This window comes from Paroedura picta, chromosome 16 (assembly GCF_049243985.1).
Source record: "Paroedura picta isolate Pp20150507F chromosome 16, Ppicta_v3.0, whole genome shotgun sequence".
NCBI lineage: Eukaryota > Metazoa > Chordata > Lepidosauria > Squamata > Gekkonidae > Paroedura > Paroedura picta.
The window spans coordinates 5,922,024-5,934,511 of NC_135384.1; the positions used below are offsets into that span (position 1 = coordinate 5,922,024).

General features: G+C 50.0%; 1 protein-coding gene across 3 annotated transcripts; it reads left to right on the forward strand.

The window, feature by feature from the left end:
• Positions 1-133: 133 nt before the first annotated feature.
• Positions 134-7,940, forward strand: LOC143826100 (uncharacterized). Of its 3 annotated transcripts, none has more exons than XM_077314712.1 (3): positions 134-187; positions 5,471-5,634; positions 6,404-7,940. In XM_077314712.1, the coding sequence occupies exon 3, from the start codon at positions 6,404-6,406 to the stop codon at positions 7,190-7,192; it is 789 nt and encodes a 262-aa protein (XP_077170827.1). In that variant the 5' UTR covers positions 134-187; positions 5,471-5,634; the 3' UTR covers positions 7,193-7,940. The 3 variants fall into 3 exon arrangements, with proteins under 3 accessions (XP_077170827.1, XP_077170826.1, XP_077170824.1); XM_077314711.1 differs by lacking the exon at positions 134-187 and adding an exon at positions 248-559; XM_077314709.1 differs by lacking the exon at positions 134-187 and having other exon boundaries at positions 5,441-5,634.
• The last annotated feature ends 4,548 nt before the right edge of the window (positions 7,941-12,488 follow it).

Below are 12,488 nucleotides of genomic sequence, written 5' to 3' on the forward strand. Positions count from 1 at the left end.
CCAGCGCCAGGGAGGGAGGGGGAGGGAGAGAGAGAGAGGGAGGGGGCGGGGGTGCCCCTCTGGCAAGTGGGAGCCGGAAGAGGGCGGGCCGGGGGGCGCGGGAACCGGAGGGGGCGGGAGGGATTTGCGCTGCGCCAGGCCGGCCAGAGGGCTCCGGCTCGGCCGTCTTGCGGACGCCTCCGTCCAGGTAGCCTTCAAGGTGCGCCCTTTCGTGCGCACAGCTCCCTTCCCCAAATAGGAACTGGGAGTCTTTAGGACCAACCGAGGCCGTGCACAAGGGTGGTGGGTTTTTTTTTTGGGGGGGGGAATGTGACCCCCCAAAAAGAATTAAATAGAAGAATAAATGAAACGCTAGAAAAAGTTTAAAAGCCCAAGGGAACGTGAGAAAGAATGAATGGGCTTCCACGAAGGTCCGGGGATGGATTGTAAACACGCCCGCCCGCCCGCCCAAGTTGCATTCCAGGTGGGCGCTTTGGTGCGCGCGCGCGCTCCTTCCGCTGAAGCCCAACTTTGGACGCCACGGGCCCCTTTCCAAGACCGCCCGAGTTTCATTCAGGGGGTGAGCTCTGGCGCGCGCCCCCTCGGCGACGACGCGAGCGGAACCAGCCGGCGGCAGATCAAAGCGGCGAGCGTAAAGGGGCGGCCAATGGGGAGGCAGGCGACGGATGCGCGGGCAGAGGGGAGACGCCTCCTTTGCAAGGAATGAATGAAGCGCGGGGGCGGGCGAGGGGGCCGGGCTGGCCGTGAAAGAGGCGCCCAGGCGGTTCCTTAGCAAATGGAATCTTGTACACAGGGAAGACTTCAAAAAAGGAAAAGTAGCCTAGGAGATGGAAAAAACCGGGGAGAGGTTGGGCTGGCAACCTGGAAGGAAGCCTGGCTCTTCTGTCTGGAAGTCCTGTGTCTTCTACCGGCTCCCTAGTGCAGGAAAGCCCGCGAGGAAGACGAGCTGGTTATTTATACCCTCCTTTTCTCTATCTGAAGGAGTCCCAAAACACTTATAAACACCTTTCCTTTCCTCTCCTCACAACAGACACCCTGTGAAGTAGGTGGGGCTGTGAGGGCTCTGAGGGAACTGCTCTCGAGCTCGGCAAGAACTGTGACTGGCCCAAGGTCACCCAGCTGGCTGCCTGTGGAGGAGCGGGGAATCAAACCTGACCCGCCAGATTAGAGGCTGCTACTCTTAACCGTTACACCATGCTGGCTCTCCTTATGCCATAATGTTTTCTGTGGCTGAAATCCCGAAATTGAAAATGGAGCCTGAGACACTGGACAGCATCCAGGAATGAGCAATACACATATTTTAAGGCCAGGGGCACCTTTAATACCATTGGAGTGTTATTATGCATATATGAGCTTTCATGTGGTGGCCTCAGATCTCTTCCGAGGCACACGAAAGCCAGAATGCCCAGAATAAAATTTTGCTAGTCTGAAAGGGAGCAGCCGTAGTCCAGGGTCTCCTGCAGAAGTCTTTCATGCCACCCACTACCCAATTCTTTTGCAAAAGAGAGATACTGGGGATTGAACCTGGGACCTCTTGCATGCCAAGTGGATGCCCTGACACTCAGCTCCAGCCCCTGCCTTCTATGAAAGGGTGGGGGATTTGGGAAAGATCCCCTTGGTTGGAAGATTCAGGCTGGAAATCACCCAGTCTGGCATTTTTGTGATATGGGGTTGTGTCCGTGGGTGGCCCTTCCTTGAATGGCCAGGGGAAAATTCCAGTCTCCACTTGGGATCAGGAGGTAAATTTCTTCCAGACCAGATTGGCCAGGGATTCTGTCTTTTTTTTGGGGGGGGGGGAGGGACATCACCTGGGCATGAAATTGGGGTCACTGTGGGTGGGCAGGCAGGGATAGTTGTGAATTTCCTGCTTTCTGCAGGGGGTCGGACTAGATGACCCTGGAGGTCCCTTCCAACTCCACGATTCTATGGTAAAGATTTTGTTTGTTCACCACAGAGAAAGCTGCTGTTGAGTGAGATCAGACCGTGCAACTCTGTTCTGTGTGTGTCTGGCAGCAGTTTGCCCAGAGTTTCTCAAAAACTGGCTTTCCCAGGATTTCACTATGAGGCGCACGCAGGAGGGCTTGAGCAATCCAGGAATTTCCCTGCCAAACAGGCAAGAGGAAGCCTGGCAGAAAGAAACAAAAGTCCGGCAAGCCGCAGCAGAATGGAGCGTGCTATTGGCACCCATGAGCCGCCAGAGCTGGGCTGGAGCCAGCTTTTATCAGAGAGCCTAAAGAGCAAATTTTAAGGAGCACATGTGCGCTCATTCTGGAATGTCGTTGGCCATGTGCAGACTTGGTTTCTGTCGCTGTCTCCATGCGCACTGAAGGTTGCCAACCTTCCCTCCTCGCAGAGCTCCTCTGCTTTTAATTGCAACGTGACAAAAAGTATAACAAGTGAAGCGTTTCCTGGCCTAGAGGAGATGGGAAAAGCTTCACCTCTTGAATCCTTAGCCGGTGAAGTGCTGGGGAAAACTTGCTCAATTCTGATATACTAGCCTTATGCTGGCCCTCTGCACACAATGTAGCTGTGTGCATGGCCAATTTGCGCACTGGAAGAGCAAGAGCGCACCCCCTCCATCTACACCTCTTCACTATGCACGGACATCTATCTGCCTTTGGGCTGTGCATACATTGCCTCTGTCCCTGAGAGAAAAATGCTGTTTTTGAATGTTCCAGACGGCTGGGACAAATCCATTGTGGGCACAGCTTGAACACAGGCATGTGCTGCCCCCGCATGTGGGAGACGAGCAGAGGAAGGTGTGCAGAGGCTGGGTCACTGGTTCACATCTCCTCTTCATGTGCCTTGTCCCTCTCCCCAGAGACATTGTTTACCCTGGGCAAGAGAGCTTGTAGTTCAGCAATATCTGGTCTGCACCTTTTTTACCTGTGCATCGTTTTGTTCCATCTAACTCCCCCCATGCCCAGTTGTTGTAATCTGTATGTTTCTCCTTGGGGGCAAATAACAGTTTCAGATGTGTGTGTATGTGATTTACAGGGGGGGGGAGTCCAAGGGGAAGGGTTCACCCCTCCCTTCTTCCGTGTCCTCAGAGCTATTTCCACAAGCCTCTTCCCCTCGCCGCTTTCAGCTCTAAAAAAAGATCACAAGATCTCTCAAAACTTCTGGAAGATCAAGGGATGCCACTCCCACCCTCCCTAGGCCTCTGGCTTCTGTAGGAGGCTGAAAGACAGGTACTGATTCCACAGGTGCAGTTGACCTCTTGGCCTTTGTCCCCCCTCCCCCAATCTATATATGGAGCGCAAGCCAGGGAATCTACTTGGGACAGGATGTTTGGCCACGCCAATTTATCCTGGGCCCTATCCTAGAAAGAAGGGCTGCTTCAAAGTCACACGATACATGCCTTACACTAAAGGAGACCCTTGGTCTATCTAGGGCAGTGCTGTTGACAAAGACCATCAGTGGCTCACCAGTATGTCAGGCCAAGATCTTTTCCATCACCTTGGTCCAGTTTGGTGTAGTGGTTAGGAGTGCGGACTTCTAATCTGGCATGCCAGGTTTGATTCTGCACTCCCCCACATGCAGCCAGCTGGGTGACCTTGGGCTCGCCACGGCACTGATAAAACTGTTCTGAGGAAGGTGATTGTAAGCCGCTTTGAGCCTCCTTCTGGTAGGGAAAAGCAGCATATAAGAACCAACTCTTCTTCTTCTTCTTCCTTTGAACCGGTCAGGGATTGAACCTGCACCCTTCTGCACGCCAAACAGAGGCTCTGCTGGTGAGCCACATTCCCTCCTCCTGTGGCACCTTCATGTGCCTCCTCCGTTTTAGAAATTGTAACTTGGGCTGCATGGATTTCATCCCCAGCAAAACAGCGACCGGTCCAAAAACCAGGTCTTGTTGTACGGCCAGGAGTCCCGCTCACAGGAAGGATAAGGGTATTTGGCCGCCTGCCTTTCCTCAGCGCTTCAACCTGGTTCTCCTTGGTTCACATCCTGCCCTTGTGACACGTCCTTTCTTGGCCATCTCAGGCCCAAAGTGCAGTGAACGGCATCCAGACCATACTGGGCAAAGGAGCCGGTGATGGGAGGGGCTGATTGGAGCCTTGCCTGTCATTCATTTTCCCTTCCAAGGCCTGGCCAGCCTGGCTTTTCCTCCTTATGTGTGGTCTTTTAGCACCCCCTGCTGGTTTCCTCTTCCATTGCCATTTAATTGCTTCCAGATGTGCGCATGGTGCCCGAAGGCAGACAGGCCATAGCAGATGCCTTTCTTTGCTGAAGTTCAGCTAAGCTTGCTCTGGCCTGAATGTGAATACGAGAGAGAGGAAGGGAGCCAGTCTGCCTTGGAGGCTGCAAGTAGAAGCGGGCAGAAAATGAAATGAATAAACCCGAACAAAGTTCATCAACACGGACTACTGTTCAGCCACAACAAAGTCTGAGCCCAACGACACCTTTAAGACACCCTGAGTTTTGTTTGTGTGCAGCCTACAAAAAAATCAGCTTAGAAACAAAAGGTGTTTTTAAAAAAAATATTCCAAGGGTCGAGGCTGCATAGTTCTTGCAAACTGTGAGTCTGTTCTTCATCTGTGGGCCAAGTTTTGCTCTGGTCCTTTATGAGCCCTTAATGACTTCTTCTCTTGGATGGGCCCAGAGCCTTGTTTGGTGTATCCTGCAGATGTACGGTTACCCTCTCCCGTCTGGCTAAGCGAAACAGACTCGCTTTGCTGATGCCTAAACCGCCATGCAGTTTGCTCTGCGGATTGCAAATATGGCTGTCTCAAGGACGGGAGGATTTTTGTGATTCTGCAAAGTCCACGAGGCCTAACTGTTTCCTGAGGATAACTGTGCACCTGTTGCTCCGAAACTCGATCGACGGTACTTGAAGTCAGAAAACTGCTGAGCTTTTACAGTGAGTAATCGTGTGGATTAGCGGATCCCTGTTGCTCAAGGGAAGTAGCCGGACTCGTCATTCTCTTGAAAACTATTATTTAAAGTTGTGCAAAGCTTTGTCTGCGAAATATTTATCATGCAGGTGCAATGGATGTCGTTTCCAGGGGAAAGAGGGGTCAAAGCTCTCTCGAAATCCCTGGACTGCAGTAATCATGTGATGGGCAGCCGTCCCAGGTTGCAGCTCAGCCTGGGTTCAAATCATGACAATCTACGCAAATTCTCCACAAGACTCTGAATTGGGAGAGGGAGTTTGTTCGTTGCCCCTGTGTTGAATGCCTAGCCCTTCTTCTGTCCTGCTGCTGGACACCCCACACCATCCATTTCAAGGTGCTTGGAATGGCCTCCCAAACCCCAGCAGGACTCTGGTCTCACTCTTTGCCTGGAGAAATTCTGCTCCTGGTAGTAACAGCTCCTGCATGGAGAAGAATTACAGGCCACTGATGAGAAAACAGAGGAAGTAAAACCTAATGGGAGGGAAGTGGGGATTTTGAGGGGGGGGATTATTTGTGGGGAGGGGGAAGAAGATGCAGCCAGATTTTCATCTCTCAGAAGGGTTTCATTTCAGCTTTTTGCTGGCCGGTGGTTCCGGTTTCGATCCGAGATTTTTCAGACGAAATGGAAGGAAGGTTTCCCTTTCATGCCCCCGACAGAAGGCGGAGAGAGCAAAAACATCCGGACAAGTGAAAGTAAGGCTGGGGAGAGGAGGACAGCAAACCTTGGAGAATAAAGGTAAAAAAATAGGGGTGGGGAGCTTTAGCAAAATTATAATGCATTTACTAGTTGTCAGGTGCTGTATACGGAATAAATGGGGTCCCTGACCCCTGGGAAGAACATACAGAGCCAAAGGACAGGCAGTTCTGAGTCAGGTGGAAAAAGAGGAGGAGGCCAGGAACTACCAATCTGTTGGTATTTGACAAGCTAAGAGCACTCGGGGGGGGGCGTAGGATATGCAGCTTACCAAAACGTAAATACCCGGCGCTAGTTAGACAGGGAGCAGTGCAGCATCTGTCTCTTGAACGGAATTCCGTTTCCAAGCGTTTCCTTCGCCGCCAAGTGGTCACAGCTCGCTCCCTGCTGCTTCTGGGATTAGAGGGCAGGGCCCCAAACCACCAGCGGGTGACAGCAGTGCAGTCAAAGTCTTTATGGCAACCGCATCGTTATGCAATTTGGGAGCGAGAGCCGCGGCGATAGAGGACTAGGATGAAGGGTTGGGTGAATGTGCTGAGGACCTCTGTGCTCATCGTCCAGCCCTAGATACTAAGGAGGAAGGAAAATTTATGTAGCCACACCGCAGCTGAAGGGAATGGCTATTAAAAAATAAAGAAGAGCACAAATGGGCTCCAGATATTGAAGTGGGCAGTGTGTGATGTTTCTTTCAGGGTCTCCCGAAACCTGGCAATGGCCTCAAACTCTTGGGTGTTTTTAGCTCTGTCTCATTTGCTATCTGGATTTCATACTGAGACTCGCCTTCCCCACATGACGTCCCTTCTTTCCACAGATGGCGATGGTCCTTCCCGCTTTAGCCCGGCTCTTTCATTCGGACTTGACTGCCGTGAGGGATGAGCCCGGCTTCCCAGGCCTGGCCCCCTGGTACCTCCTCTTGACTCTCCGCCTGGTGGCCCACTTCATCGCCTTGGGACCCTGGTCCTCTGTCAGCCCGGACTTGACCTGCAACTGGACCTTGACGAACACTCAGCCCTTCTGCAGTGTCCTGTGCTTCAACCAGCACTTCTCAGCCCCACTTACTTCAGCGTGGGGATTTTCATTTTTGATGGCCCTTGTCCCACTGGGGCTTATGAGGCTTATTGTGGCCAGACCTGACCACCAGAAAAAGGAAGGAGATGTTAAGTTGACAAATCCCTCCGGTGTCAGCCACAACTTGGCTGCCACCAGAGCCGATAAGGTTCCAGTAGAGATTCCCAAGACGTCTCCCCACCGTCCCTGGCGCTCGGTCGCCTACAGCTTGTGTGTGGTCCTTTTCCTGATGATGGAGCTGTCTTTCCTGTGGGTGCTCATCGCCTGGCAGGTCCCAGCGGTGTCCAAAACCACCTTCTTATGTCTTCCAGGGGTGCAGATCTGCCCCGAAGCTCTGGAATGTGCCGTGTCTGGCCAAATCGACAAGCAGACGGCACTGTGGATGTTGGCCATCACGGCCCTCGTCAACGTGGCTGCTTGCCTGATCTACTTTTCCCTAAAGCTGCAGGGTTGTTTTGTGGGCCACCGAAGCTTAACAGGCCGAAGGGAAGCAAGAGATTGGACTGTGATGGTGGAAACAGAAGGAAGTTGATAAACTATTGCTGTGAATAGAGGGGAGGGGCTGCGATTCATGGTAGAACGCCTGCTCAAAGGTTCTATCCCTGGAATCTCCAATTAAAAGGATCAGGGAGTAGGCTACCTAAGCAGTGGTCTAACTCCATGTTGGGCAGCTTCATGTGTCCAACTGCATTTTTGTTCTCTTCTTTCTTCAAGGGGCACTGGGTGGCCTCGTCCAGAGATGGGTCAGCTCTGCATCGATCAAGCTGACAGTTTTAGAACATCAGCATTTGGCTCTGTTGTAAATGTAAAGCAAGGGCTTCTTTCCTGTCGTGTCATGCAGGTGTAAACAATAACACTGGGAGAGTTTCACAGCAGACAATTATCCCGCTGATCTCCGGCCCAAAGGGTTGCACCTTGGAGCATCAAAGCAAACTGACTTAATTACACTCAGATGGGAGGGGGAAGCCCTGCTTCTCTCCAAGAATCGTCTTTTGGATCTCAATTGGCTCACACTGATGGGGTGTGGAGGAGGGGTGTCAGTGATTCAGTTCTCCTATAAAATTCACTTATATCCATCCAACAAGGAGAGATTACAACAACATCGTGAAGCGGCTCACAAGGAACCAAGTAATGAGTTACTAGCCTGGCCAGTGTTGCCAAGAACCATTTTGCTCCTCCGTTTTTTTGTTGCTAATTACAATTTGTCTGTCTTCACATATGTAGGAAGCTAGATTTTTGTTATTTTATACTTGCCTGCTTGTATCACTTACGTCTAGCCCTGAGGTACTTTTAAAATTTCTTTCAGTAAAGCTTATTGCTTTTATTGGTGTATTCTGTTGAATGCACAAGAGTCCTACCCAGTCTCATTGAGAGTACCAGAAGGAGATGTTTTTCAGTCTCCCAAATGTGGAGACTGAGGACTCAAATCATCCTTGAGAAGGCATCTGGAGTTGGGCATACATGTTTACCCACTTTGCACCTTCTGCCATCTCCCCCCCGCCATTGGTGTAAAAACTACATTTCCCCTTCGTTCTAATATTTAAAAAATTACCGGTGGCATGAGTCTAGAGATATGAGACTATCGCTAGTCTCAGATCACTGAATAAAAATGGTGGGAGAGAAGTTTAAAAGGAGCTGTGTAAGGTTTAGTTCCCTACTGGTATTGATTGAAAGTGGAATTGGAGAAGAGTGTCACCAGTGCAGAAAGAAAAGGATTTCAGTGCTGCATGCAAACAAAATGGGGAGGGGGGAATCATCATTGTGGAATGAAATTTGCATGAAATGGAGAGAGAGAGAGAGAGAGAGAGAGAGAGAGAGGGATGGGAAGCCTAAAACTTTGAAACGTTTTTCAGTTTAACAGAAGCTCTGTACAAGCTGTGACCCAGCAACATTTTTGGGGGTGGGATGGTAACAATTTTGGCAGTCCTTGGAATCTTAATGCTAAAATGTCAGCTGAGCCACATGGACCTTCTGCAAATCAGCAAACTTAAGAACTGCTTGGGATCGATCCATTTGGAAGACTGAGTGATATTTGCACAGGGGAGGCTTTTAAAGACTGCCAGGATCACGACCAGTGTGCAGGATCAAAATAGAGAACCAGAAAGAGAAAACCACACTGACTTGTAAGGGAGATGTGCGTGCGTAATGGGCCATAGTTGACTTATGGCAATCCTCATGGGGTTTCAAAGCAAGAAACGATCAGAAGTGATTTGCTATTGCCTGTTTCCTTGGTGGTCTCCCATTCAAGGGTGAACTCGCAGGGCAAACTCTGCTTAGCCTCTCAGAGAGGCAAGACCGAGCTAGCCTGGGCCATGATGCGGTCCTTATTAATGTAGGAAATGAGCTTCATTGTTTGTGCTTAGACAGTATGACTAAGGTCTGCAATTGGATTATTTAGAGAGGAGAGATTTGGGGTGGACCTCCCAGATGCGTCCCCCCTAATTGAACTGCAATCACCTCCTCTACATACCTCTCTCACCTGTAGGTTAGCAACTGTGGGGGCAGGTGGCATTCATCAGCATACCAGTTTTGGCCCTGGGGCCAATGCTTACTCATCCTTGATCAAGTTATGATGACAGCCAATCATGACACCATCGTAATTTTGGGTGCTCTTGACAATTTCTGACATCCTGCTGTAATAAAGCAATTATTTTGCTCAATTGGGCATGATGCACTTTCCAATTAATGTTTTCTCTGTGCTTTCATGTGCCAAATTTAGGTCCCCTTTGTACTGCAAAAACACAAGGCATTTCACATTCTCGCTGTCCAGTCTCTTCCACCCATGGAGCTCCATCTGCTGGGTCACAGCTTGTACAGAGCTTCTGTTTCTTTTTGCTGCCGGCAGGGGCTCATGGTAATTGTAGTACATAGACACCAGAGACTTACAGCTTGGCTATCCTGATAGACTCAACCAAATATCATATGGAAATGAACTGCATGACATTCCTGGTTCTAAAGGGCCCCGGAGTGACCAAAATGCTCAGAAATTTGTCCCCCTAGTCCCCTCCCAGTAATCCTGATTGTTTCTCACTTTAAGAGGACTTCTCAGGAACAAATACATGCTGGATCATAGCCTGAGTCTCTGTCCGCATTTGAATATGCAGCCAAGCAGCTTATTTAACTAGCCTAAACCCTTTTGTTGAGTTTTGCCCTTCTTTTGAAAGCCTGAAGCGTTTCTGTGGCCATTCTGGTTTTAAGTTGCCTTTGCAACAAAGCTGGTGGTTGACGTTAATTAATCTAGCGATTATCAGATTATACCCAATGCCTAAGCAGAAAATGTTTATGACTAATTCTTTCCCCCTGTGAGATCATAGAGATTTTAACAGGATTATATCTAAAAATGGCACCTTGGTTTGTGACCAGAAATTATGCCATGCTGAAGAAACCAAAGAAGAATATATTTTCCCATACTGGGGGTGGCTTTTTCAGAACAGCTGTCTTCCAAGCCCTCTAGGAAAGCCCGTCTCCTTGTTGAGGCCAGTTTTACTTCTTTAAGGTCAGGGACCCTGAGCAGGCTTTGGGCACTCAATCTCAATGATCTTTTGGGAACATAGCAGAAGAGGTGGTCTCGTAGATATAGAGGTCCCAGACCCTGTGCATGATGCACCTTGACTATTATGCAACTGTTAAAGGCACAGTCAACCTGCTACAGGGGAACACAAGGTGGCATGCCTACCTGGATGCTGTAGGCTGCAAGCCAGGATTCCCTGGTCCTCCTGCAGGAACAATCCTGCCTAGCAGGTTTCGATTTCTGACTGAAGTAGATCACATCAGTGCTACCAGGACTAGGGCTGAGTAGTAGTTGGCAGGATTCATTGTGGCAGCCAGTTCACCCGTTGAAACCCAGTCCTTCCCGGGGCACCACGGAAGGCGATGGGGCGCAGCCAGGCAGTGCGCGGCAGGTGAAGCAGAGTTCTGCGCACGAGAGCCCAGAGAACTGAAGCAGAAGCAAAGGAGGAGAAACTCCACAAAAAGAAGAAGGATCTTGAAAACGAGAAGGTACAGTACAGCCTGTATGAACCCACTGTCTTCTTTCCCGAGGGACCTAAAGCAGTTTAACAACGTTGGTTTCTATTTCTCCATTTTCTCCTTCCAACAACCACCTTGCGAGGTGGGTTCAGTGGAGAATGGCTAGCCTAAGGCCACTCGGTGAGTTTTCACAGCAGAGAGGGGATTCGAACCTGGGTCTTGCAGACTCTGGTTCAATGCTGCAACCACTACACCATGCTGTGCACTTCTAACTATGGTATGGAAGAACAGGGCAGCCTAGGATCTTGGTGGCTGGCAACCCGACGCTGGCTCCAATCTCTTTAGGCAAAACCATTCACGGCAGTGAGCAATCTCACAATTTTATACCCCTTCTGTCTTTTAACCTTAGACAGGAGCCCCCACAGTTAAAATTGGATAAAAGGGCAGGGGTGAGAGGGAAAGGAAAGCAGAGGGGAAATGTGGAAGGAAGGAAGGAAGGAAGGAAGGAAGGAAGGAAGGAAGGAAGGAAGGAAGGAAGGAAGGAAATGGAAGAGAAATAAGAAGGAAAAATCCAGGGACAAATGTTCCCAGAGGAGCAGAAGAAGAAAAGGAACATGAGAGAAGGAAAGAACAAGAAAAAGCAACCGAAGCCCATTCAGACACGCATATTTTACAGCAGATATTCGGAGCAGTAAGCCTTTAATCTTGACTTTGGATTCTGAGCCCACTATGCACCATTCTTTTCCCTCCATTTATTCTGCAGCTACAATTTTTTTAAAAAACGCGCTTTTCTAAATCAGGGCGGAATGTCACTTGTGACTTGTAGGAGATGTTTGTTTGTTTTTTTAATGTACATAATTGCTGTATTGCAACTGCGCATCAGGTGCCTTCCTTTTAAATCCTTGTGGTTCAGGTTTTGCGTGTGCATTTTAGCACTTGTCTGTTGAATGAAAGGGAACAGAAAGGGATGCAGGCCAAGGGCCCCCTTTGTTGAAATAGACAAGAAACAGAAAAGGAATAGAGAAGAAACGGAAATTGGCAAGAGGGCGCCCCCTCCCTTGTTGAAACTAACAAGGAGTTGCTAAACCCCATTTCCCAGATTGCAGAGCACAAGGGATTCTCTGCCCTGTTCTCGACCACTGTGAAAAATGGGAAAGAGTCACAGGATCTCATAATAAAGGGGAACATGCAGGGAGTACAGAATGCACGATAGAACCCGCTGACCCAGGCAACGCAAGCTGTGAATGTTGGCAACATGGACATGCGTGTCTGTGCATGTCCATCATGCTTTCCGCAGGGCTGCAGTTTGTACGGGGGAGTCCTTGTGAGCTTTTTAAGGCCTTGCGCCCTGTAGCCCAGGCAAGCCTAATTTTGTCAGAACTCAGAAGCTAAGCAGGGTTGGCCCGGTTAGCCCTTACAATAAAAAAATATAAAATTGCAACAACAAGCAAACATGGCGATAAACCCATACATGCTCATCCCCCCTTCACCTATGCCTAGTATCAGGGGAGTAGGAGGAGGGTCCACAATGTCACCGTGGCCAGAGTGTTTTACAGAGTGTACTTTCTGTTTTACTCCCCTGGTCGAATTCATTGCTTCCCCAGATGGCAAGCATTGTGGCTGGAATTACTCGCCTTTTCCAACCCACTGTTGGTGTCCTGGCCTCGGACAAGACCTGCAGGGGCCTCAATCCGTGGTACTTCCTGGTGGGTCTTCACCTGGTGAGCGTGTTCTTTGCTTACGGGCCCTGGGATGCCATCAAGAGCGACCTGGTCTGCCAGTGGGACTCCAGCGCAGGGGACGAGCGGACGTTTTGTCACGCGCTGTGCTATAACCAACGCTTCCCTGTCGCCGTCTCC

Bases quoted from the DNA above. Each gene is read 5' to 3' on its own strand.
- LOC143826100 (XM_077314712.1), top strand. From the start codon at position 6,404: ATGGCGATGGTCCTTCCCGCTTTAGCCCGGCTCTTTCATTCGGACTTG.